A 26,468-nucleotide genomic window follows, 5' to 3' on the forward strand; every position below is an offset into this window, starting at 1 on the left:
GGTTTCAGGATTGTTGTATTCTCTGTTTGGCTTAGTTTTTCGGATCTTTGCTGTGGAGGGACGGCGTGGTGCTTCTGCCTAGAGCGCCATCTTGCCGGAACTCCTCTTAGTCATCTTTTTGATGATAGGAGAAACATCTTACCAAAAGATAGTTTGCAGTGTTTGTGTTATTTCTACAAGATAGAATTTGTACCTTTAATTAAATTTTCTTCCTTTTAGCAATACAAATGCTTGCTTTCTTTAAATTTCTTTATGGATACAATTCAAACTGTTTTTCACAGCAGTTCTTGTTTGTAATTTTTGGGGGTTTATATTGGATGGAATGAGAAATGCTTGTATTATCCAAGGCTTGGTAAAGCCAAAATGACATAAAGGAGATAGATGATCTTTTAAAATTTTTTAAAAAAAATCTTTCATTGTCTTTGATTTACCTTACTTTTCAGAAAACAAGATTATTCTACCATATTTTATTCTCTCTACATTAAAAATAATAATAATTAAAATTTTGTTAGTCAAATATTTGGTTAAAAATACAATTCTCTATTTCTTAGAAATTGCAGAAATCCACAAATACGAAAAAGGACAATCTTCTCTTCCTAATTTATTTTAACAGCAATTCCTGAGTTTGTAACACAAGTGAATGTTGCCTTGGAAGCCTTAAGCGAGCACTTTATGGATGTGTTTGATGACAATCAATTTGTGGACATCTCAAAGAAGATCTATGATACAATTCATGATATCAGATGTTCAGTCATGATGATTCGGGTAAGTTTGCTTTACCTTCCATTGAATTATTGTAACATTCTTCACCATCTGGAATGTCTGGGATGAATGCAAGTAGTGTTTTATTTCTATGCTGTAATGTCAATGCTGAAATCTATTAGAACTTTAGAAATTCATATGCATCCCCAAAGTCAGATCTACTGACTGTTTTACAAACAACACTTTTACTTATGTATTTGGTTATAACTTACACAAATGACCACATTTAACTACTGCGTGTGCAGAAATGATAATGGAGGATTCGTTGAGGTGTCACATAGAATGATCAGAAACCAAAGAAAAATACCAAAAGTAATATGCTGATTTTTTCTTGAATAAAAATAAAGAATCTTTTTCATCACTGTACTGAAATTAGTAGGAAACTATGTTTAAAACAAGTTATCTCTATGACCAAACCCTCTTATTCTAGGTCATAGAATCACAGAGTGTTCAACAAGAAACCTCAGTTGGAGCTTCCAAGAACAAGTTCATAAACACTTGAACTATTCCAGTCTTGGAGTTGTCTGTTTGGGGGAGTATATGCTGCTTCCCCAAAGGTGTGAGTGAACAGTCTGCTAGAAGGCAGACTGCATACGCAAATCCAGGGTTATCTGTTTGTACTCAAATGTTAATGTGGAATATTTTTTAAATATCTTAAAAAACAATGGAAGTCCTTCAGAAAATGTATATGTAAGAGAGATGGAGACACCTTATCTTAGGAGGGGTTTACCTGGAGGCAGGTCCTAAGGTAAGGACTTGCTTTATCAGTAGTCTATTTAAGAGAAAGTGAGACAGATGGAATGAGACAGGGAGGGAAAGAAAGCCAATACAAGGTATGATTATGAGTCACTGGATAAACTGGGGCTTGATCCTGCTGGAGAACTATGGAGATACTGTAGAACATGCCTCAGAATTATCTCACCTGAGAGAATGAAAGCTGGATATGTATGTGCCTGCTCATCGCTGGTTGAAGACTATCCCCAGAGGTGGTACCTGAGCCTTATGCCTGGGCCAAGCAAGTTCTGTGGCCGAAGAGAGCAGCCCCGTGGCAGAGTCTCAGATGCTTGCAGTAGGAAGATTCATAGGTCTGGAGAGTGGATTTTGTAAGTATGCACAGAGTTTAATTTGAAAGCCTCTGGATTAACTGTTAGTAACACTATAAGATAGAAATAGAAGTTTTGAGGAGATACAGGTAGAACCTAGATAGTATCTGATAGGAACCAACATCATAGATAGGTGATACTGAGAAGTATAGAAATATAGAGTCATTTGGGACCTTGTAAGGAAAAGGGTCAACAGAAGTCAGGGCCTTGGCAGAGCAGATGAACCCTTATGAAAGAAATTGTAAGAGAAAGTTAGAGGTGTCAAGGTACAGAATCTACCACTTCAAGGCTTATGAAAACCTGAAAGCAAGCCACTTATACACGTCAGAGAGGAACCCCAGGATATATACTGGTGAGCAGCCTACACGTATCACCTCATATGTGATTGGAAATTGTGACACTGTGCTAATTCTATGTCTGAACAGCAAAGAACCTTTACTGAAGATATTCTTCTTAGGAAATGTCTTATACCTTGTCGTTGTTGTTGTTAGTAGCCATTGAGTCAGCTCAAACTCATGGTGACCCCATGTGTAACAGAGTGAAATGTTGCCCAATCCTGCACCATCTTCATGATCACTGCTCCATCTTCGTGATCACTGGTATATTTGAGAACATTGCTGCACCCATTGTATCATTGAGGGTTTCTCTTGCCTTTGCTAGACCACCATATACCAAACACAATGTTCTTCTTCAGTGATTGGTCCCTCCTGATGATGTGTTCAAAGTAAGCGAATTGAGGTCTCAGACAATATTCTGTGATCCACTGGGTTTCTGTTGACTAATTTTTGGCAGTAGATCACCAGACCTTTCTCCTAGTCTTTCCTAGTCTGGCAGCTCCACTGAAACCATTCCACAAAGGTTGACTCTGCTGGCTTTTGAAATTCTAGTGGCATAGCTTCCAGCATCATAGCAACATGCAAGGCACCACAGTACAACCACCTGCCTCTATGCGTCTGTCTCTACCACCTGTCAGTTTTTATACCTTACCTGTATCTATCTATCTATCTATCTATATATATATATATATAGATAGATATATATCTATGGTGAGCTGTATATATATGGTGAAGAAGACATAACCTTCAGAAAACACTTTTACCATGGCGAGGCCCTATACTTTCATTATCCCCAGTTGGAAATTTGTGAAGATAAGCCAGTGAAATAGTGTAAGGGAGCCAAGGTGAGGAATGTGTGTTTTCTCCTACTAAATCTGTCTAGGGGTGAAAAGAAATCTTATAGAATCTCCCAGTTGAATGTTCCAGTATTTGAAACTTCCTTATTATCGTGAAGACTTACTTACAGAAAATTAAATTATCTCGCCATTATTTCTACATATTCATCACATTCAGTAGTCCTGTCTAGGGCAGGAGAACAATTTATTGTAATTATTAATAGCCTTTGAAGACAGTAATTTTTTTCCTATAGTCATCTCTTCTTCAAGGTAAATATTTCAATTTCTTTTAGCTTTTTTGCATAGGAATAATTTAGTATTTTGTTTTCTTGCCTAGTCCTTATTTAAGTATTCAACACACTTCTCAAATGAAACTGTCAAAAAGCATACACTAATTAGGGCCTGTCCAGTGTCAAATAAAGTGGAAGAATTTTTCTTATATATTATCTCTATTAATTTAGCCAACAGCTGTGTTAGCTTATTTTTCCCCTTTTTAAGCATCACAACTGTTGAATAGACAATGACTTCCAAAGATTTTAGTTTTTATTTTTATTGCTTTACCCTGTTGCTGCCTATATGTTCTTTCTCCATTTTGATTTGATACGTTTGCTCTTCGTCCTAAGTCCTAATTCTATTAAACTTGTGTTTCTAAATGACACTTCAAATAACTTGTCAGAGTGCTTTTGAATTTGTTTTGATCACGCCCGACTTAGCATCAGTTAGAAACATGTTTTTGTTAGGTGCCATTGAGTCCGTTCTGACTCATAGTGATCCTACGTACAACAGAACGAAACATTGCCCAATCCTGTACCATCCTCACAATGTTTGAGCCTATTGCTGGCAGCCACTGTGTCAATCCATCTCGTTAAGGGTCTTCCTTCCTCTTTTTCACTGACCCTCTACCTTTCCAAGCAAGATGTCCTTCTCCAGGGACTGGTCCCTCCTAATAACATGTCCAAAGAAAGTGAGAAATGAAGAATAGAGATTTAGAAACATGAGCTTTAGAAACATCAGGAGTAGACTTTTAATTATTTCACCCATATTACTAATAAAGATATTAAGCCATATTGGCTCTGTATCAGACTGCCATCCTTGCTAGTTGGCTCCAGTTAATGACATTAATATTAAGAATTCTTAGAATCCGATGTGACATCTGACTGAGAACATATTGAAAGCAAATGCTTTGAAAGAATGCTTTTCAGCCTTTGAGACAGAGAGGTATTCTTTCTTCAAACACTCTTTATTGTCAAAAATATAAAAAAAAAAATAAAAGCAGAGCTTCTGTTCCTGAAATCAGGGAGGAGAGGCCCAAGGCCCATAATCACTGTTCCTGTACCCCCAACCCCTTAGGCAGCCTGTGGGGGAGCCTCTCCAGGCCCCAGGGAGTCCTTGGAGGACAATATATGAACCTCAGGACTTAATTGCTAATCAGACTAAAGACTGAAAATAGAAGTCTAACTCAAGCCCAAGAAAACGAAAGTCTGTTTCTCTTTTCCTTTAAGGATTTTCACTCTGTCATAGAAGCTAATAAAATTGATCTGGTATAATCTTCTCTTTACAAGGTCAAACTTAATGCTGACCAATACCCTGGCCTTAGAACTGCAAAGTACTTGATGCTTTCTTCAAGGTTTCTAAAATGTGTCAAGGTTAAGGGGATCGTTTTATAATCATACAATTTCAAGATGGAGTAGGCGGTCATCTTGAGTATGCTTGTGAATATTATAGATTCCTACCCTTTGTCTGAGTTTTCATGAGTGTTCTTCAGTGTCCTTGAAACAACGAAATACTAGCTTAAAATCAGAAATTACAATTTTATAGTTTTATGAAAATATGGTTATATCTGCCTTTAATATTTATTTGATCAATTATCATGTTAGTATTTGTTCAAATTAGTATAAATAAAGTTCTGAGATAAATACTGTGATGTATTGCTATCTCTACTGGATTCAGTGTCTGGACAAATGAAATTTTAGAATCTTCTCTTAACAACCTCAGAGAGTTGCAGGTATTAAATATTTTTTAAGTGTTTTGTGCTTAATATCGGTGTTGGAATATTTAATTATTAGGAATCCGTATGATGGTTAAGACTAAAGCAAATAAGACTAAATAACAAATCTCACTAAACATTAGTTTCCTGCTTTGTAAAATAAACTTGGTACTTCAAAAGATTATCGTGACAACAAAAATGGAAAAAAAAGAGCTTAATAAACTGAAGTCTCTTTTAAAAATATAGCTACTACAGCTACCACAGCTACCACTAGTTAGTTAGTACTTACTTACCCCTATGAGTTGAAATCGACTCGACAACAATGGGTTAATATTGCAGTAAGGAGCCCTGGTGGCACAGTGGTTAAGTGCTCAGCTGCTAACCGAAAAGTCAGCAGTTTGAACCCACCAATTGCTCCACAGGAGAAAGATGTGACAGTCTACTTCCATAAAGATTGCAGCCTTGGAAACCCTATGGGACAATTCTACTCTGTCCTTTAGGGTCGCTATGAGTTGGAATAGACTGGACGGCAATGGGTGTTTTTTTATATATAAATTGTAGATTGTTTAATGCAAATTGTGCTTTTGAAACCACCTTAGTCTAAACTAGTATTATAGTTCTGCATATTGTTTTTATTAACCTCATAAAACATGCAGGGAGGATCAAACCTTCAGTATTCATCCTTTTTGTTAAAAGATGTCTAACCATAAATAAAGGATCCCTGGTGATGCAGTGGTTAAAGCGCTCAGATGCGAATTGAAAGGTTGATGGGTTCGCCAACCACTCCATGGGAAAAAGATGTGGCAGTCTGCTTCTGTAAAGATTTACAGCCTTGGAAACCCTATGGGGCAGTTCCGCTCTGTCCTGTGGGGTCGCTGTGAGTCAGAATTGACTCCATGGCCACAGGATAAGGATGAACCATAAATAGAAGAAATAAAAAAAAAGGACAGCATAGTTGAATAATGAGAGGGTAACATGGGTGGCCAGCAGAGAAACACCACCCCCCAACCCCCAAGCAGGGTAAAATTCATTCTATAACCGGTATCCAGAACGTAAACTTCATATATTTTGTTGTGAATTTTCATATATGCCTTATCAAAAGCGCATAGAAAATATAAAGAGACTTTTCTAAAGCCAAATGTGAGGGTTTTCAGGATTATAGCAAATCTGGGTTTTCTATTTTAGTTTTCTGACTTTATATTTTAGGGAACACGATATCCCAAATGATGGAAGTTAATTCTGAGGAAACAAAGGGAAATAAAATAAATCAGGAAACCATTTATATGGCCCAGTTTACGTGAACTATTTTTACATTAACTGTTTTAATGGCTTTGTAGAATGTAACATCGTCCAATAAACAACTTCGGCTTACAAAGCTAGAAAAACTCTGTATCTGGAATGATATCTGTTTTCTTAATTGAGATTGTTTACACTGTGTCATGACTTCCCTGAACTTCTTTTGCTTTCCTCCATAATTCCTTTTTCCTATGACCTCACATACGTCCATCTTCTCTTTTTGTCTCTCAGCTTCTGGGCCAAGCTGCCATCTGTCTCTTTGCTGTCTCACACTCAAACTACAAAGCGAAAGTCTCTGAGGGTGTCAGCTGGTCCCTAACTAATGTAGAATTTATCTTGTATGATTAGAATCCTGTGGAACTCAATTTGGAAATGGTGGCATAGTGGAAAGAATATTGTGTTTAAAAATCAAAAGACCTGAGTTCAAACCTCAGCTCTACCGGGTACCACCTATGTTGCTACTTTACGTCGTTTTCTTCACTTGCGGGTGAAATGGAAACATACTGTTGAATTCCTACTTTTAGCTATCATTGCCTTTAAAAATAAAAATAAAGGATTGAGTGCTATCCTCTAAGAGCAGAAACAGAGCGAAAACGTTCATGCTTACTATTTTAGTTCAACATGTTGTGGAAATCCTAGCCAGTATAGTAAATCAAGAAAACAAAATAAAAAGTATGCAAATTAGAAAGGAAAAAAGTAAAACTGCCTTCATTTGCAGATGATATGATAATGCCATTGAAAACCCTAAAAACAAAACAAAACAAAAGTAATGCAACGGTAATATCTTCACTGGCTTCTCCAAGAATTCAATCACCCCTTTATTAGTGTTCCCTTGTAAATGCAATCATCCCAAATATTTGAATATTAGAATTGTCTATTCTTCCAAGTTCCTCAGTCATTTAAGAGCTACTTCCACTAACTCTGCTATTGCCAGTCTATGACCCCAGAACCCTTTCTCCACCCTCCTCAAAAGTGTCCTATTTGGGTGATAAATTGTTATGTTCGCTCTAGTTTTCTGGGCCCTGACCACATTGATTGAGGCCCCATGGTGTATTACCTCCACCCACCAGGCAATGTTCCACAGTGCTTGGGCACTAATGATCATGGTTCCTATCAAGTCAGTCTTTCCAACCCCAGGGAACACTTTCTCTCTGTAGGACTGACTGCTATCCAATATTAGCTTTCTCTCTTCATGCTTTGCAGATCCTTTGTTGACTGTGGAGAATCTATTCAGGCACCATTTCAATTTTTTTTCTTTTTTTTTTAACGTACAAAGATTTTACATATTTTCATTTTTCAGTGTTAAGCAGATTTCCTGAACTATCTTAGTCACGCCACTCTTCATTCTCACAGGAGTCTTGCCAGGGAATCCCAGTTAAAACACTCTGGTATTCTTGGAAGTGATATGTCTCCTTTATAGTCTCAGAACCAGTTTGTAAAGAAGGCAGATACCAGGTGACTTTCTACGGGAACTTAATAAAAGACCTGTAACAATGTAACCTTAACTTTATATGCAAATTTAAACCAAACATTGGTGGGAGGATTCTGTAGTGTAGCTCTTGCTGATTTTCTTTAAAAACAGAGTGTAAGATAAGGAAACACGGAACCACCTCCTGGCTTTGGTCAGTGAGAGCTGAAGCTTTATGCTGTCAGCACACTTAAGGGCCTTCTTCATGTGTATCCCGTTTGAAGAGACTTTTGACTAAGAGAACAGAGGTAACTAGAGTAAGAAAAAAGAGTATTGAGAAACATGTTGGTTAAGCTACAAAGCAGTACTAGTCTGTGATCTCTGTTGCTCATGCTGAGAGAAAGATGTTTAATGCTTGAAGTCATTCTGGGAAATGCTCTCTTACCAAAGGGTCAAAGCCACTGGACTGGCAGGAGAGTCCATGGTCCAGAAGGGCTTTGATGCAGGCTAGTCCTGCACTCAGAGAGCTCTATCCAAGCACTGCTAGGAGGTTTTGACTCAAAGTCCATTGAGAACAAGGAGCCAAGCATCTCTCTTTGAAAACATCTTCAGGGAAATGGCTAGCATTGTGAACAGTGGGATAGAAAGGTGCTTGGTTATGAGATCTTAAGGGACTTTTTTGTTGGTGTTTGTAAGTTAATTATTAAATGGTTTATATTAATTATTGTTATATTTGTCATTAAATATGATACATTAATAACATATACCAAAAAAAAAAAAACCCATTGCCATTGAGTTGATTCTGACTTTTATTACTAGTCTTAAACAAAAACCAGATTTTGCCCTAAATATTTTAAGCTGTAGTGATTGCTTACTTCCAAATAAGATGTTCAGCTGCATGCCTACATTTCGAGAACAACTTTTAGAGTGTTGAATAAGGCTTCTAAAAAAATACAAATTATGAAGTGATAACTTTTTAAGAATAGCCTTTGGCATAACTGAAAAAGAGAGGATAGAGACTGAGGATTTTGTGTCTATACTATCTGTAAAGTACATGACAAAATTCCAAGGAGGGACATATTCTGTAGTCCGAGGTAGCAAAAGGCCTAAGTGAACTGAGATGCTTGTGGTCACACATTAATAGGGGAAGTCTCAGGACTAGATCCGACGTCTTCTGGCACGAGCTCAGAACATTTTCTTTTACCTCTGGAGAAAGAAACGGCCTGGTGTTTTGTGTACTAGAAGCCTTTCAACCTCACTGACTTCCCTTTGTTGATGGGGCAGTTATAAACCCATAAATCCCAAGAATCACTTATTGGGCAGTTTGTTGAAGAAAACTTTTCCTGCAGATCTTCTCTGCTCTCTCAGATTCAGGCACATTGGCCTCCTGTCTGTTCCTCTAACTTGTCCTACACACATTTCTGACCCTTTTCCACCTACTGTTCTCTCTAACCATAATGCTGTCTTCCATAAATCTGCATGGCAAACCTCTTTAGGTCTGCTCCAGTGTTACCTTATATAACATCCTATACAGCTCCTGCACAGACCCACATTTGAAAGTAGTATCTCCTACTTCAGTCATTCCCAACCCCCTTATTCAGGTTCATTTTTTAAGTATTTACCATGACCAAATGGCATATTACATACTTGTTTATTTATCTACTGTCTGGCTCCCCACGTTAGAATGTAGGCTATGTGAAAAAAAAAACAAAAAAAAAAAAAAAACAAGATTTTTAGACTTTTTGAACAGAATCGGATGTTAGGCTTTTTTTTACAAGGAAATAAAGTTATTGATTTGGTTTCAAAATGAGTTGACGTTCATTTGAAACTAAAGCTCTGGATGCCAAGAAATTAGGGACAGCGGGAGGGAATAATGATACCTTATTTTACTGTACATTACAAAAAGTGACAGACAATAGTAAACTACCCCCAATAAATACTTTAAAATAAATAATTAAAATTCAATTGATCTTTGGTTTAAGATAGTTTTGAAAGCCCCAACAATTTCTGCCAAGTATTGTACTCAGTGGCTGCTAATGTGATCACAAATGAAAAGCAAATGCCTATAACAGTGCTATTTGTCTCAATCGAATCTTCTATTAGGTTGGATCTATGTGGTTGTTTTAGAAGTCCTTCATTGTACCTTGTGAGAGTGACAGTATTTTTCTTTAAAGATGAAGACAGTTGTAGAATAGACTTCTATATATTAGCTGTTAAGTTGTGGAAGGCAGAAAGGTCCTTGAGGATGGAATTTGTGGAACTTGGAACTTCTGAAGAATATTTTATGAACATTATCCTCCATCATCAGTCCCTTGGTGTTATAAGCCTTGAAAGTCACAATATTATCCACAAATTTAATGATTAAAATGAGTTTTATACTGTCTTATATTGCAGTGTTTAGAACAGAAATTTAATTAAAGTCATAAAATATAGAAAGATACCACAACAAATATTATTTCTAGTGCTTAAAAATGACTTTAAAATGCATCTTAATCAGTCCATAGTGGTCTGTCTACTAAAAAAAATATAAACGTAAAATCATGGATTTCCACATTCTTCTGTTATCACTAAAAATTAGTTGTTTAGGAATAAGTTCAGGGTACCTGTTTAAAAAAAATGTATGTCAACAACACATTTACTGATGGCTAACATCTTCCAGTATGTATGGACTTTTGCTAGTCTAACTGTTAGAGCATAATCTTATTTTAGGTTTGTCTCCCAATGCTCCATCTTCAAGGAAATTCCCTTCTTGGAATTATCTTTGTGATCCTGAGTACTCTTTCATTTTCAAGTTTTCAGTTGCAAAATGGCAATAACAAAACACCTCCTTAATGTGGTTGATCTGAGTTTAGATGCAATAATACATGTAAAGCATTTAGCAAAGTTGCTAGCACATTGTAAATGCCCAATGAATGTTAGCATTTTATTAGTCAGGCTAGCAAATGCTAGCTGATGTAACAGAACCCTCCATATCTCAGTACTTAATCCAAATCATGTCTTATTTATCACTCATACACTGGTCTGATGCTAGCCAGACAGTTTTCTTGAGTAGCTCTGCTCCAAGTAATGACTTAGTTACTCAATTTTTTGTGAGTGCCATCTTCATACTGTGGCCTCCACAGTCACTGCAGAAAGTGAAGAAAGAACAGATGAGTTGAATAGGATGTTTGATGGTCAGAGCTTGATGTTGCGTGTTTCCCTGTGGTCAGAACTAAGTCACATAGACCCAAATGAACTGCAAAGGGGCTGGGAAATGTCATCTTCCTGTGTATTCAAGAACAAAAAATGGGATTGGTGAGCACCTAACCCATCCTTTTCCTAATCTTGGTTCCAGTTACCATTGCTGTGCAACAAATCTCTCTAAACTTAGTGGCATAAAACACAATAAATGTGTTATACTCACAAATTCATTGGGTCAATGCAAGGAGTTTAGGGCCTGCTACAGTTAGAGGACACAGTCCCCAAGACTGTCCTCACTTCTGACACCAACTACAAGTTTGGGGATTCCCAAAATCACCCTCATGTTTGATAATTTGCTAAAAGTCTGACAAAACTCACTGAAAGCTATTACACTCTTGGTTACAATTTATTACAGGGAATGGATAAGGATTATAATCAGCCAAGGGAAGAGATGCATAGGGCAGAGTCTGGGAGGGTTCCAAACATGGAGCTTCTGTTGGCTTCTCTCTGTGGAGTCTACCAGCAACAATTTGTGAAAATTTGCATAAAATATTGCCAGCCATGGAAGCTTGCTTGAGACTCAGTGTTCAGAGTTTTTATTGGGGCTCTATTATGCAGGCATGATTGATTGACTTATTGTTCACGTGGTTGATCTAAGACTCCAGGTTGGCTAATACCTTGTAAACCAAAGCCCCACCCTAAATCACATGGTTGGTTTCTCTGGCATAGCCAGCTCCCATCCTAAGACGATTGGGTATGGCCAAACACCACTCTAAAGAAAGATACTCCTACATCATTGATTACTTCCCAGAAGCCGAGGGCAAAGGCTTTCTCACAGCATGGCAACCTCTTGATAGTTGGCAATATCAAGGATTGAAGGATGAAGATAAGTTAACAATCCACATCCTGCATTTTCTTTACTTTCCTAACCTCTGAAGCAATGCAGTGCCATTTCTGTCATATTCTATTGGTTACAAGCAAGTAAGAAGCTTCCTAGATTCAAGGAGCGAGGACCCCACTTTTCCATGGGAGTAGTGCCAAGGTCAATAGGAGCATGTGGGATGGAAGATAATATTGTGACCATTTTTGGAAAATAAAATTTTCCACACTTTTATTACCATACTGTTATCATCGATAACACCATTATTAATAATAATTATTCTATTTTATTTTTAACTGATTGACTTTGTAACAGAAGTCATTTTAAACACCTTCTGCCTTATTAAGTAGTAAAATAAACCAATAGAAAGGTTCTTAATCCATTGCAGGGAATCCTTTTTCTAATGACAAAGATTTGAGAGCTCTGGTTAATCAAATATTCTTGTTAGCAGAACTTTAAATCTCCACATTTTAAAATCCTTCAGAAATCTTTCCATTGCCTATTTAGATGCTAACCTATGCACAATCTTTTTGATCCCGTCCTCTAAAAAATCTGTTGAAATAATAATAAAGAGGAAGTCTAAAACAGAATAAAATGTTTTGAGAAGGGTTTGTAGAATATGAAATTATCATGAATCTGGGTAAGTAAGAAGGAAGAAGTCATCATACTAAGGAATCATTCTCTTTCACTATGTAGTCTCCTTAATCAGCCACTAGAAAAGTGTCTGAGTACCTTCTATCTTTCAAGCACTTTGCTAGGTTTTAAGGGTGCAGACATGTGTGAGGCATCATCCTTGCTTCAAGTAAGTGGCATTTTCATGCAGTAAAGAGATATGTAAGCAAAATGATAGCAATACATTGTGATAATTGCTGTAATGGACGCATATAGAATAATCATTGAAAATGTGGCTTTTAATTCTGCCTTGAAGATAATTTTACAAAAATGTATCCATCGGTGGATTTTAGTTGGGGTTTGATGAAAGATTAGGGCCGTCTAGTTGGAGTGAGGGCATTCGATGTAACATTTGTAAGCATGTAGACATAAGATGTGTTTAGAGACCAGCAAGATGGTTAGTCTATCTGGACCCAGTAAGCAGATGTAAGAAAAATGGAAAGGAAAACAGAGTAAGTTTTTAAAATTCTTTGTGCTGTGTCAATTAGCTTGAATATTATCTTGATGGTGACTGGAAATTGTCAAATTTTCTAGACAACAGTGTGACAGGATAAACCTAAGTCAGTCAAATAGGTGGTCACTTTAAATTAGCAAGCTATGTAAAACTAAGATTGGCAAGATAACTTCCAGCATGAAATCTCAAAGGTGTCATAAACAATAAGAATATTTATTATCTCACATAATAACATAATACAAAGTCTGGAGATAAGCTTCAGGGGTGTCTCAGCAGCTGAAGGCCCAAATCCTTTTCTGTTCACTCTGCCATTTGCAACACCTTGGCTCAGACTGATCCTCTCACCACTGTGCTGGAGCTGCAGCAGCTCCAAGCATCTAGTCCTCACACAGACACATTCAAAGGTCAGAAAAAGGAATGTCTCTGATTGGTGTCCCTTTTTCAGAGTGAGTAAGAATATTATCACAGTTTGCCTGATGACTTCTCCTCATGTCTCATTGGCCAGTATTGCATCACATGACGTTAATTAACTAAACCAATCCTTGGCATAGCATTATTCAAGATTCTCCCATAGAGTTGAGAAGGAGAATAATGCTCCTCCTGCCCTTCAAGCATAAAAAAACAAAAACCAAATCCGTTGCTGTTGAGTTGATTCTGACTCATAGTGACCCTATAGGACAGAGTAGAACTGCCCCATAGGATTCCCAAGGAGTGGCTGGTGGATTCAAACCGTAGACCTCTTGGTTAGCAGAGGAGCTCTTAACCACTGTGCCTCCAGGGCTCCCCTTTAAGCTTATGACTGTCTAATCTTTTAAAATCTTTCTCTTTCTTGGCCTTCTCATCAGTGTTCTCCCAGACTAGGAGCTTCTCAGCGCAGGGACCCCGGTCCAAAGGACACGCTCTGCTCCCAGCACTGCTTTCTTGATGGTACAAGAGAAAAACAGTGATTGGGTAGGCAACAAAGCCTCTTATAATTTATTTACTGTTAAAAAAAGATAGGAGTTTCCACCAAATGCTAATCTTAACTATTTACCCTTCACTAAAGATATCGATCAAGTATAATTTTCAGGGATAGCTGTTCCTCAGGACATGGAATTTTTCCAAAAGGGACTTTGAAGACGTGATTAAGTTAATAATAATAGAAAGAAGTGAGACTTTTATTTGTTACAAGCATTTTTGTGTTTGCAATGAGCTGAAGTCCAGCATATGCCCAAAATATTTCTAGCTGCCTGGCTGTCTCTGAGGAGATTTGGGAAATCAGACTGGCAGTCAGGCATGCTCATCACTAGAGCAGCCAAGGTGAAGGGATTGAAGTGCCATCTTGCCAGCTTCAGGGACTCATTGAATCTGTTCCAGAGTGTAACATGTTACTGGTTACAGAGGATTTGGGTGGTGAATTGACAGAGGAAATTGCTAATCAAAATGCAAGTGGGAGATGTAAATGCGAAAAGATATGGACTCACCAATTAATGCACAGAGGATCATTTTCTCCTTCAGATGCCTCGTTTCATTATTAACTGAGTCGTTAACACGTTAGCTTCAAAAGAACCACATCAGTCAGAAAAGGTTGAAAGACAGGGCATTATGCTGTGATGAGAACTTTATTAGAAATTAGGAGACCTTGACTGTGGCCTCAGTTACCTTCTACAGTAGCTCTGGAGTCCTGGTTTCCTTCCCTTTAATACACCGTTTCTAAGTGTTCTAATAAATACAGAATAAATATTTGTCTGCTTATGTCACATATTTTAGGGAGTTTCCTCTTTTTTTTCCATCTTTCCTTCTTTCCTTCCTTCCTCTCTCCCTCCCTTTCTCCCTTCCTCCCTCCCTCCCTTCCTTCCATTAATTTGTTCATTCCTTTATTCTCTTTCTCTCTCTTTCCTTCATTCTGTTTTCTTTCTTCTGATTTCTTTATTAATTTATTGAATCTTCATTTTATTTATTTTGATTAGTATTTATTGAGCACCCACTATGTGCCAAAAATCCACTGGACACTTAGGCGTATATAGATGGATAATATAGACTTTTTTCATGGAGGTTATATTCTAGTGGAGAGAAACAAACAATAAGCAATTAAAGAAAGAACTAGGCAAGAAAGTTCTAATGATATGTGCTACAAATAAATAGGATGATATAATGAAAAGAAAATTGGAGCAAGAGGTAACAACACTGTAGATATAATATTCAAGATGGCCTCATGGAGGATCTCAAATTTAAGTTAGTTAATAAGAATCAGAGTGAGTAAGCAATTTAAAGCGACTGGGGAAAAATATTCCAGAAAGAGGAAACAGTGATTGCAAAGATGCCCAGGTGGGAAAGAGCTTGGCTATTCAAAGAACAGGAAGGAGACACTGAGTCTAAAATCTAGTGAGCGGAGAAGGGGAGTATTATATGATCTTAGAGAGATATGAAGGTGATGGATTATTCTTAGCCTTGTAGGGCATGCTAAGTAGTTTGAATTTAGTTTAAAAAGCACTGGAAACTATTGAAGTATCTTAAACAGGTGAGTGACATGATCCATTTGCATTTTAAGAAGTCCCCTCTTGCTTATGTTGAATGTTGACTTTTCAGAAGACCTCCAAAAAACATCTTAATTGAGTAAAGCTAAGTTTATTAGATTCAGTGCAGTAAGGGAGAATACCACCTTGACAGAATCTGAGTAGTGTCTCAAAATGGGGAAATTAGGGACAGTTCTTTATAGCACTTTAAGACTGTGCTGAGTGATTTTAAGGTGCATTTTGCAAGGGAGAGAATTGGTTGGGATTGGGCAGAGTTGGTGACATTTAAGATTTGGATGGGTAGGCACAGTGATTGGAGGGTCTTGAAGTGAATCTTGATGAGCTTGTTGGTTATAATCAGTTTAGCTGTTTCATTTTCTTTCCCAGGAGCAGGCATTTCCTGAAGAAAACAGCTAAGTTATTTTTTTATTAATCTAACACAGGAATAGGAAAGTATACACAGTCCCATTATTGTTTAAAACAGAGACAAGGAATTATGCTGGTTTCAGCCTCGATCGTCCATGGTAAATATATTTTTGGCAGAGATGGACAAGAGTAGATGTGGGAATACCAGATATGAGTTTCTTGTAGTTGTTGAGGGGAAAGATTATAGTGACATAGATTAGAGCTGCATTCTCTAAACAGTAGTCACTAGTCACATGTGGCTTTTGAGCACATGAAATATGGCTAGTGTGAATTGAAATGTGCTATGTAAGTGTAAAATAAACACCAAATTCGGACACTAAGAAAAAAAAATACAAAATATGTTGTATACTTATACATATTTTACATTGAGTTCATGTGAAATTGATAATATTTTGGATATATTTGGTTCAAATATATTAGTAAAATTAATCTCACCTATTTGTGTTTATTTATTTATTTATTTTTGGTTTTAACAAAGGGAAGTTTATTTCCTTACAGTAAAGTAGGCTAAAAGTCCAAATTCAGGGTGTCAGCCCCAAGGGAAGGCTTTCTCTCTCTCGGCCTTCTTATCAGTGTTCCCCCAGATTAGGAGCTTCTTCGCACAGGGACCCCGATCTAAAGGACGCGCTCTGCTCCCAGCACTGCTTTCTTGATGGTATGAGGTCCCCAACTCTCTGCTTGCTTTCCTTTCCTTTTATCTCTTGAGAGATAAAAGGTGGTGCAGGCCACACCCCAGGGAAACTCCCTTTACACTGAACCAGGGATGTAACCTGGGTAAAGGTGGTGTTACAATCCCACCCTAATCCTCTTTAATATAAAATTACAATCACAAAATGGAGGCCAACCACACAATTCTGGAAATCATGGCCCAGCCAATTTGATACACACATATTTTGGGGGGACATAATTCAAACCATGACATTGAACCCTTTGGCCCCCCCCAAAAATTACATCCTTGCAACAAGGAAAACATATGCACCCCATCATATCATAGCAAAAGTCTTAACTCCAAGTCCAAAATCCAAAAATTCCTCTTCATCTGTGAAATCTAGAATACAAGTTACTTGCTTCCAAAGGTACGATGACAGAACAGGCACAAGCTAGACACTTCCGTTACGAATGGGACAAACTAGAGGAAAAGAAGTGATAACAGGCACCAAGCAAGTCAGCAGAACACATTACATTAGCCCTCAAGGCTCTGAGACAATTTACACAATAGCCCTGCCCTCTAGACTCTACATATTGGCCACAGTCTCTGGATTTTGAGTGGAGGCCCCTCTGCCCTGGGCTTCAGCTCCGCCTTCCAGGCCCACTGGACAGCAACTCTGCTCCCTTGGCTTTAGGCGCACCATTCTCCTACTCCATCAGAGTGACAGCTCCACCCTTAGAAACACCAGAGGCCATGGCTCCACCCTTTGAAACCCCTGAGGTCATGTCCATACCTTTTGAGACTGAGGCAGCTCAGCTTCTTGTGTCCCTTGTCTCTTCAGCTTGTTTTCTGGTTTCTTGGCCTCTCGGCTCCTCAGGCCTCATGCCCACATCTGCCCTGCTGAGGCAAGTGTTCCAAAGCTCTGTAGCTCTACCGGTAAGTGCCCAGAGGCACCCCACTCTGCCAGGAAGCCTCCTGCGCACAGGCACTCAGCTCCCTTGCTCCATGGGTCGGCAAGCCTAGCTCCACCAATAAGTGCCCAGAGGCACCCCACTCCGCCAGGAAGCCTCCTGCTCACAGGCACTCAGCTCTTTTGCTCCGTGGGTCTGCTCCAGCGCCGTCTTGCACTGGTCTCCTGGTTCTGTTGCTGTTGGTCCTCTGCTACTGCCGCTCCTCCATCCATTCACAGTTTCAAAGCCACTTCTGCATTTTAGGTATCTGTTAGAGCAGCACCCCACTCTCGGTACCAAGTTCTGTCTTAGTTATTTAGTGCTGCTATAACAGAAATACCACAAGTGGATGGTTTTAACAAAGGGAAGTTTATTTCCTTACAGTAAAGTAGGCTAAAAGTCCAAATGCAGAGTGTCAGCTCCAGGGGAAGGCTTTCTCTCTCTTGGCCTTCTCATCAGTGTTCTCCCAGACTAAGAGTTTCTCAGTGCAGGGACCCCAGTCCAAAGGACGTGCTCTGCTCCCGGCACTGCTTTCTTGATGGTATGAGGTCCCCCTTGTGTTTATTTTTTAATGTGCTACTAGAAAAATGTCAATTAAATGTGTTGCTTGTATTATATTTCTATTGGACAGTTCTAGACTAGACAGTTGTCAGAAGAGGTGGACAACCTTGAAATTTATTTTGGAGATACAATTGACTGAATTTGCTCGGAGTGAAACTGGGATTGAAGGGAAAGGGGAAAATAAGTGTGGGTCTTAGGTTTCATGTTTTGTGTTGTTGTATGTATGTGAATGTGACTTAATGAGCTAGGGGAGACTTGGAAGAATTATTTTGGGGTATAAATTTGAATTCCATGTTAGTAGTCTAATTAAACATTAAACATGTATATATAATATATATGTTATATGGGTCATTAGATGTATGATTTTAGAACTTAGAGCATAAATTTTGACAATGATAGGAATTTGGGTTCCTTTAACATAGAATGTGATCACATGTGGACAGTGTATATTAGTGAAGAAATTATGATTTAGAATTCACATAAAGGAGGAGGTGCTAGCAAATGAGACTGAAAAGCGGTAACCAGAAAGATAGGAAGAAAATCAAGAGAGTGTTCTATCTCAGAAGTGAAAGCAACAATGTTTCAACTGTGTTGTTAGCTTCCATCTAGTGGTCCCCTGACTCATGGTGAACCCATGCACAATGAAACAAAATGCTGCCCTGGTCCTGCACCAATCCCATGATCAGTTGGGGGTCAGACCATTGTGATCCATAGGGCTTCTAGGGTTTTCACTGGCTGATTTTTTGGAAGTAGATCACCAGGCCTTTCTTCCTAGTCCATCTTTGGAAGTTCTGCTGAAATCTCTTCAGCATCATAACAACACGGAAGCCTCCACTGATGGATGGGTAGTAGTTGCACATGAGGTGCATTGGCCAGGAATTAAACCCAAATCTCTGGCGTGAAAGGCAAAAATTCTACCACTAAACCACTACTGCCTCATAGAATGCTACTTAGAGGACTAATAAGTTAAGAAGAGGACATGTTCCTTGCATTTGGGGTCATGGATGACTAAATAGGTAATGCATTTTTAGATATGTAATTCATTGGTGTCCGGGTTTCCTGGAATTGATGACTAAGGCTTTAGCTAGCAAAAGGAGCCGAATACCCCAATTGTAGATTAAGAAAACTGCCAGCCTTTTGGGATCGGTACAGTTCCACAGAGCTGAGATATAACTGGGGGATTGGGAAAGGGAGAGAGGGGACTAGATTGTTTGAAATGTATGGTATTCAGAAAGAGAGGTTAAACAAGTTCTTTCCCTTTGGAGTGCCCTCCTCACACTGTAATGGAGGACCTACAACAATCTGATAATGATTGATCCAAACTCTGTGTGGTGTGAACTCTTTATACTCTATGTAGGCGTAAAGCCATACAATTGTGAACAATATATGTTGCGTTTTGGTAAGAAATTCTAGTTGTTAATGACTCTTAGTTTGTCTCTATTCTAGCCCAGTATTTTGTGCCCTTCTTACAGTTTCTGTTGTTGAACCGTGCTATCTTTGCTGGAAAGGCCTCTTCTTTCTTGTGTCCTTATTAATAACTGCAGAAAGTCATTAGACTTTGCTTGTGCACTTACTCAAAGAATTGTCTTTAAATGCAGTCTTTATCTGTTGATTTATTTGGAAAGATTTTCTTTCCTCCAATATACTCTGCAAAGTGTCATCCTTCAGTTCTATTTTGTAACTTCAATAGTGGTGTTTGCCTAAGCTCTTGTTTCTTTCACTAATGTGAAGACTTAGTCTACCTGCGTTTCTTCTTCGAACTATATTCTTACGACCATAATTAGTTTTCTGATTATAGATGCAGTGACAAAAGCAGTCTCAAATCATTCTCAGAAGGACATATCACTTCCTGCTTCTGTTAGAGCTGAAAACAGATTCACCCACTGGCTATACCAAGACATTTCCTGTGTATTACCAATGAGCATTTCTCCACCTCAGCTCCCTCGCTTGTTAATGATTTTATGCCCAATATATGGTAGAGTACAAAGCCACTTTTCAAAAAATAAATGAAGTAAAAAATCAATCAATAAAAATATTTAAAATAGCATTTTTATTACAAAATAATGCCTACTTGTGATAATAAATTCAAACAACATAAGACTATTTATAGTAAATATTTTAGCCGAGTACTCCTATTTCTTTATCTTATATTTTTTACATTCCAGGGCTATTTACCCTTTTAGATTGTTTTCTACATAAATTCTAACATATATACTTATGTGTGTGAATCTTTTTTGTTTTTGTAAAAGTAAAAACATTCTATGCCTACTGCTGTAAAGTGTGATTTGATTATTATAATGTTACAACAAATCATATTTTGGGTTCTCTTAAGCACAACCCAAAATAAATGATAGCGTGGACCCATACCAAATGCTAGAGGCACCACCCTTTCTTGTAAGCTTTTCTTGTCAGTGAAGAAGGCTTGAAGGACAAGAGAGGAGAAGGGCAACCAGAGGCAACACACCAGGAAAATGGAAGCAAACAGTCATCTGGGGGCTATGGATTGAAAATTTGGAAAGCCAACATAGTGTCATTAATGGAGCACTGTGTTGTAGAAAAGTTGAATCATAAAACCCTGAAATGATAGAGCTGAGTTGAGTGAAAAATCATGTAGTTCATTATCCTCAGAGGGCTTTGGGGCCCATAGAGGTGAAGTGAACTTGTTACCGTGTGGAAACCCCAGGTTCTTACTTGGCATGACTTGTTTGGCAAATTAACGAGGGACCGAGGTGGAAGAACAAGAAAGGCACCTTACTTCATTGTACAAGGAAATGGAGTCAGTCAGAGCTTACTGCTGCCAAGACTGCTTGCCAAAGGTGGGCAGGCAGCTTACTTTTAAAGGAGTTTACAAGTAGGGAGTTCATATAAGTTATGTCAGCAACATTCTTAATCATACTATGCAGGCGCAGTGGGGTTTACATATAACTTCCAAGCAAAAGCAGGATTTAAATGCAAAACTGGGGTTGGGGGCCAGCAAAAGAAATGATTTTTCAATACAACACTATAGGGGAGGAAGCCAGGTAAAGAATACAGCACTGTGGGGGCTCTGCCTCACTCCTCCCATTTCTTTTTGGACATTGGTCCTTCAAGACCAGGGTCCATTTTGAACTGTAGCCCAGCTCGGAATTGTATGGCATATTTTCGGGAAGGGACAAATATTGGACCTAGGCCTTTCATTGTGGCTACTGACCTTTTGCTGATTTATAACTGACTATTTACTAAATATTAAAAGAAAAAGAGTAGCTTTCATGTCCTGTTTATGTTAATGTCTCCCTAGAAGATTCTCTTCTTTTTTTTTCAGATTGTCTTAGCTATTGTCTTTATACCTTAGGGCCCAGTTGATGTGTCTTTATGAGTCTGTGGAGTTCAGCTCCAGCTGAGTCACATTCTTTATGCTTGAGGACTGGGAATAATGGCTCCAATATTACCTCCCATATCATTCTTTTCTTTTGATTGGAGATTGGAGATATTAATTGCTGGACTTAGTTGAGCTCCTAGATGGCGGCCATTGCAGGCTCTTTAAACTCATGGTGTTGGTTTTCCACTGAATACCATTTGGTTCTTCACCAGGTTATTAAGTAAGAGCGATGTTCTCAATCACATTGCCAGGGTGAGCAGACTCAATGCACATCAAAATTTTAGCCTGAGACCTTCTTTTGCCATTTTAGGTGTGTAAGACAATAGAAGATAAATTTTATTATGCCTAATACTATCAGGATGCAGACTAAGAATATTACTATCCCTTGCAGTAGTGATCTAGCCTGTGTACTTATTGCTGATGGTAACCAACCAAATAAATCTGGTGTCTGTGAGGGTATTACAGTGTGTAACCAAGTAGCTTACTGTCTAATTCTATGTATATCCTGTTCTACTTCTCCTGTGGGAAATCCTGGTGGCGTAGTGGTTAAGTGCTATGGCTGCTAACCAAAATGTCAGTAGTCTCAATCCACCAGGCGCTCCTTGGACACTCTATGGGGCAGTTCTACTCTATCCTATAGTGTCATGCAACAAGAGGTATTTGCTACAGCACAGGCTACACTTTCTTGAGCTAATAAAAAAATCTTAAGGCTATTTTGTTATCTCATGTCACCTTGGCTAGTGTGGTCAGAGATTACTGTCGTGTCTTTATCACATTAGCAACTTTGTCTGTTATGTATCCCATAATGATTGATAAATTTCTTAAAGGTTTCTCCGATTCAACTATACCATGACTAGGAATTAAAACTACCAACCATATCCTGAGTGTTGGACCAATAGGTTTCTTTTTGACTCTCATTTTATAGTGTGTAACAATTTAAAATTACCTTTTCAATATTTTGCTAATATCATTACTATGGATATCTAATCTTAAAATTCTAAAAGTGCATTGCTCATGCATTCACCAGGAATCTAAACAAGAGATTACCCACCTAAACTCACTATCAGTTGGAAAGGGATCATTTAAAACCAGTATAGTTAGATCCACCACACACAAAGTTTGTCTAGAGGGAACAGAAGGTATAGAAAAATTCACATGTGACAATCAGATTTTCATTAGAGAATGTGATTAACAAGATGATATACGATGGACCTCTCCTGTTAGAGATCTTCAGTTAATCTGTTTAAAACATATTAAGTGTTCTTCTCGAGGGCAAGCTGTCCCTCCTTGGTCTACCTATTAACAGTCATGGATCACTTTCTCAGAAGCAGAAGTGTCACAAAACTGTTTTTATGAGAGAAGAACTTCCAATTCAAGAGTTACAATATCTAAACCCATTAGTTAAATAATTTAGGAGAGAGGAAAATGGTTTCTTATATCTAGAAAGTAAGACCTTGAAACATCAGCAATATTCCAACATAAAACCTGTTGTAGGGGAAAAACATCACAAAGTTTAGTAAAACAAAAAGAAGTTTTATTTAGCATATGTTCAAAAGGTCAGAAGTGGGAAGCGGACAAGCATGCTGCCAGAGCTAAAATGTCTGCCCGAATCCAAGGAAATATCACAGAACAGACAAAAGGGGGAAAACGGATAAGCATGCTGCCATAGCCATGTCTGCCAGAGTTCAAGGAACCATTACAGAGTCATCAGTATATATTAACATTACAAACTGGCAAAACCATTGAAAGCTTCACCTTTTTACAGAATGGCTAGAAACTGGGATCCTACATTTTGAATCCTCTTTCTTAACGATTATTGATTGGCACAGGTTTCAGTAAGGACAGTCAGGTGGGTCTTCATTGGTTCAACAAATTGCTATTCACTAAATGCTAATAGAAAAAGATAAGAGTAGAAAGTCTTTTGCTACTGTTTGATTGGCTTTTTGTGGAAGTTTACTTAAAGGTATTTTCAAAGATTATCTTAGCTATTGTCTTTATACCTCAGGGCCCAGTTGATGTGCCCTTGTGAGTCCTTGTGAGCCCTTGTGAGCCCAGCTCCAGCTGGGTCACATTCTCTATGCTCAAGGACAGGGAATAATAACTCCAATATTATTTTCTAAATCAATCCTATAGTTTCCTATCATTTACTCAGTCTTATGTAGTTAATTTCTGTTCCATGTGATTCTGGATCAGCCACAGTCAGCTTCGGTATAGAAGTTCTGGAAATTTTATCCAGTCTAGTCACAGTCCTTTTCTCAAGTCCAATGTAGTCCATCTTTTTGTTGAGATATTTTGGTCAAATGTTCTCCGCAAATCAGCAAAGTAAAAACTTATCTGCAGATGATAAAACTTAATATGGCCATAATTAACTTATAAAAATAATACTCTTGTAGTGAAAGACCTGATAGAAATTGATTACAAGCATAAGATAAAGCCAAATAGAATCAGTTAAAAAAAAAAAAAACTTCAGATAAAAATATCTCAAAATATAACTATTAACTGTATTTTTAAAGAACATCAGATATAATATGTAATAATCTTGAGATACAATACCAGGATATACCAAGATAGGATATACCAAGAATATACTAAGATTATCAAATCTTTAAATACGTGAATAGTAATGAAAGAAAACTTCATAGGTAAATGATGTGAATTCTCCATCAAACCATTGGCTTTGATAAAGTTGCAACCAAGTTAGCAATTAAGAAATAATAATAAAATGATGACATAATATTATGCATTTGCTGTCTAATATTAGGCAGAAACACAAGAGGAAATACTAACATATAAATCTTAACCCAAAGAAAATCAGGCGTTTTTCTTGATTTTGAAACACCTTCCATGTAATTTATTAAATAAAACTTTTTAGCATTTTTCCTTTATAAAATTTTTTTATGGCTTTCCATGAAGTTTCAGAGTAGTCAGAAGTTTATTATAGGTCACCGTGAAACAATACCTAAGTTATTTAACCAAAGCTTTTTTTCTTTAAATTTTTTTTTTATTGTAATTTAGGTGAAGGTTTACAGAACAAATAGTTTCTCATTACACAGTCAGTATGCATATTGTTTTATGACATTGGTTAACAACCCCATGACATGTCAACACTCTCCCTTCTCGACCTTGGAGGACCTTTTTTCTTTTTTGGTGAAAGTATACATGGCCAAAGATACACCATTTCAAAAATTTCTACATGTACAATTCAGTGACATCGGTTATATTCTTCCAGTTGTGCTGCTATTCTCACTATCCTTTTGCAAATTATTCCATCACCATTATCTTCAACTCCCTGCCCCCTAGGCTTCCCATCACACCTTTTGAGTTGCTGTTGTCAATTTGATCTCACATAGATAATCCTTTTTTTTTTTTTTGGAATTTAGATGAAGGTTTACAGAACAGAATAGTTTCTCATTAAACAGTTAGTACACATATTGCCCTATGACAATGGTTAACAACCCCACTACATGTCAACATGGTCCTTTCTTAACCTTGGGTTCCCTATCACCAGCTTTCCTGTCCCTTCCTGCCTTCTAGTCCTTGTCCATGGACTGCTGTGCCTCATTAGTCTCGTTTTGTTTTATGGGGCCGTCCAATCCCTGGCGGAATGGTGAACCTCGGGAGTGACTTCACCACTGAGCTAAAAGGATATCTGGGGGCCATACTCTCAGGGTTTTTCCAGTCTCAGTCAGGCCAGTAAATCTGGTCTTTTTTTGTGTGTTAGAATTTTGTTCTACGTCCTTCTCCAGCTCTGTCCAGGACCCTCTGTTGTGATCCCAGTCAGAGCAGTCAGTGGTGGTAGTCGGGCACCATCTAGCTGTACTGGACTCAGTCTGGTAGAGGCCGTGGTAGCTGTGGTCTGTTAGTCCTTTGGACTAATCTTTTCCATGTGTCCTGTTGTCTTCATTCTCCCTTGCTCCTGAAAGGGTGAAACCAGTGGAGTATCTTAGACGGCTGCTCACAGGCTTTTAAGACCCCAGATGCTACTCATCAAGGTAGAATGTAGAACATTGTCTTTATAAACTGTGTTATGCCAATTGAGCTAGATGTTCCCTGAGACCATGGTCCCCACAGCCCTCCGCCCAGCAATTCAGTCCCCCAGGGAATTTTAACCAAAGCATTTAAAGTAAAAACCTTGCCTTTTTTTCTAAAAGTCATGGAGCTTGGTTTTCAGCTCAGGAGTCATTCTAATGAGAGGCTGAACCTCTGCCTTTGAGGCAGATTACACAAAGAATAAATTAATCCTTCAACTCTGAAATCAAATAAAATTTTGTTGTTTTAACAGTAAGAAACTCAATTCTTTGTTTTATATTTTATCTAATGTTAAAGCTCCTGAAATCTAATAAATTAAACCATTAAACTTTAGTAAGATAGATAAAACTTTTGACTACATCAAATGAATTTCTTTTTAATAAACCTCTTAAAAGTTGTCTTTTTTGCATACCTCTTACGGTGCATCTCTTTAAGGCAAAAATGAACTCACTCATTAGCAGACCCAAATATATGCATATATATATCCTTTCTCTTGTGGCATAAAATGCAAAAGTATATAAGCTTAAATTATGACAAATATCTATTAACTCTAACATCAATAAGTTACCTAAAAGGTCTTAGAAATTATTTTAAGCCTGTATATCATAAAACATAACTGTTGTTGAAAGAAAGTCTGTTTAAACATTCTAAATTTTCATTCAACTTTTACTATTTCTCATACTTTCCCAATCTAATTTTAGCCCTTAAAGATTTTATCAACTGGCTTTGGAAATCACAAAGTCTCTGCTCAACTGACCAATTCATTGATATGGATGTAACCTTAAAATGTCTGACTAGGGTTGGAAACATTTTCCAAGGCCATTTCAGGTTTGTCTCAGTGTGATTTCTATTTGACCTTGGAGACTGGGGGCTGGGGAACCCTGATTTTGTCCCACCCTCACTCATAGCGGAAGACAAGATTAGGCCATTCTGATTCATTTATGTATATGTTTAAATTGAAGAATTTTGAAAGGCCATTTACACAGTAAATACCAAAGCTCTTTAGCAATTTTGTAAATGAATCCATCAATTCTTGGCTAGCAAGACTGGGGGCTGGGGGGAATCATCCCAATTCCTTTACATATGT

At 37.9% G+C, this 26,468-nt stretch overlaps 1 protein-coding gene across 1 annotated transcript in view; it reads left to right on the plus strand.

Annotated features, from left to right (window-relative positions):
* Positions 1–26,468, plus strand: part of CTNNA3 (catenin alpha 3) — a 1,802,815-nt gene that overhangs the window by 1,387,981 nt on the left and 388,366 nt on the right. The window contains exon 12 of the mRNA XM_004386410.1: positions 614–765. Within this exon, the coding sequence (XP_004386467.1) occupies positions 614–765 (152 nt within the window). The remainder of the gene's footprint in view (positions 1–613; positions 766–26,468) is intronic.

This window comes from Trichechus manatus, unplaced genomic scaffold (genome assembly GCF_000243295.1).
Source record: "Trichechus manatus latirostris isolate Lorelei unplaced genomic scaffold, TriManLat1.0 scaffold00163, whole genome shotgun sequence".
In the NCBI taxonomy this organism is placed as follows: Eukaryota; Metazoa; Chordata; class Mammalia; order Sirenia; family Trichechidae; genus Trichechus; species Trichechus manatus.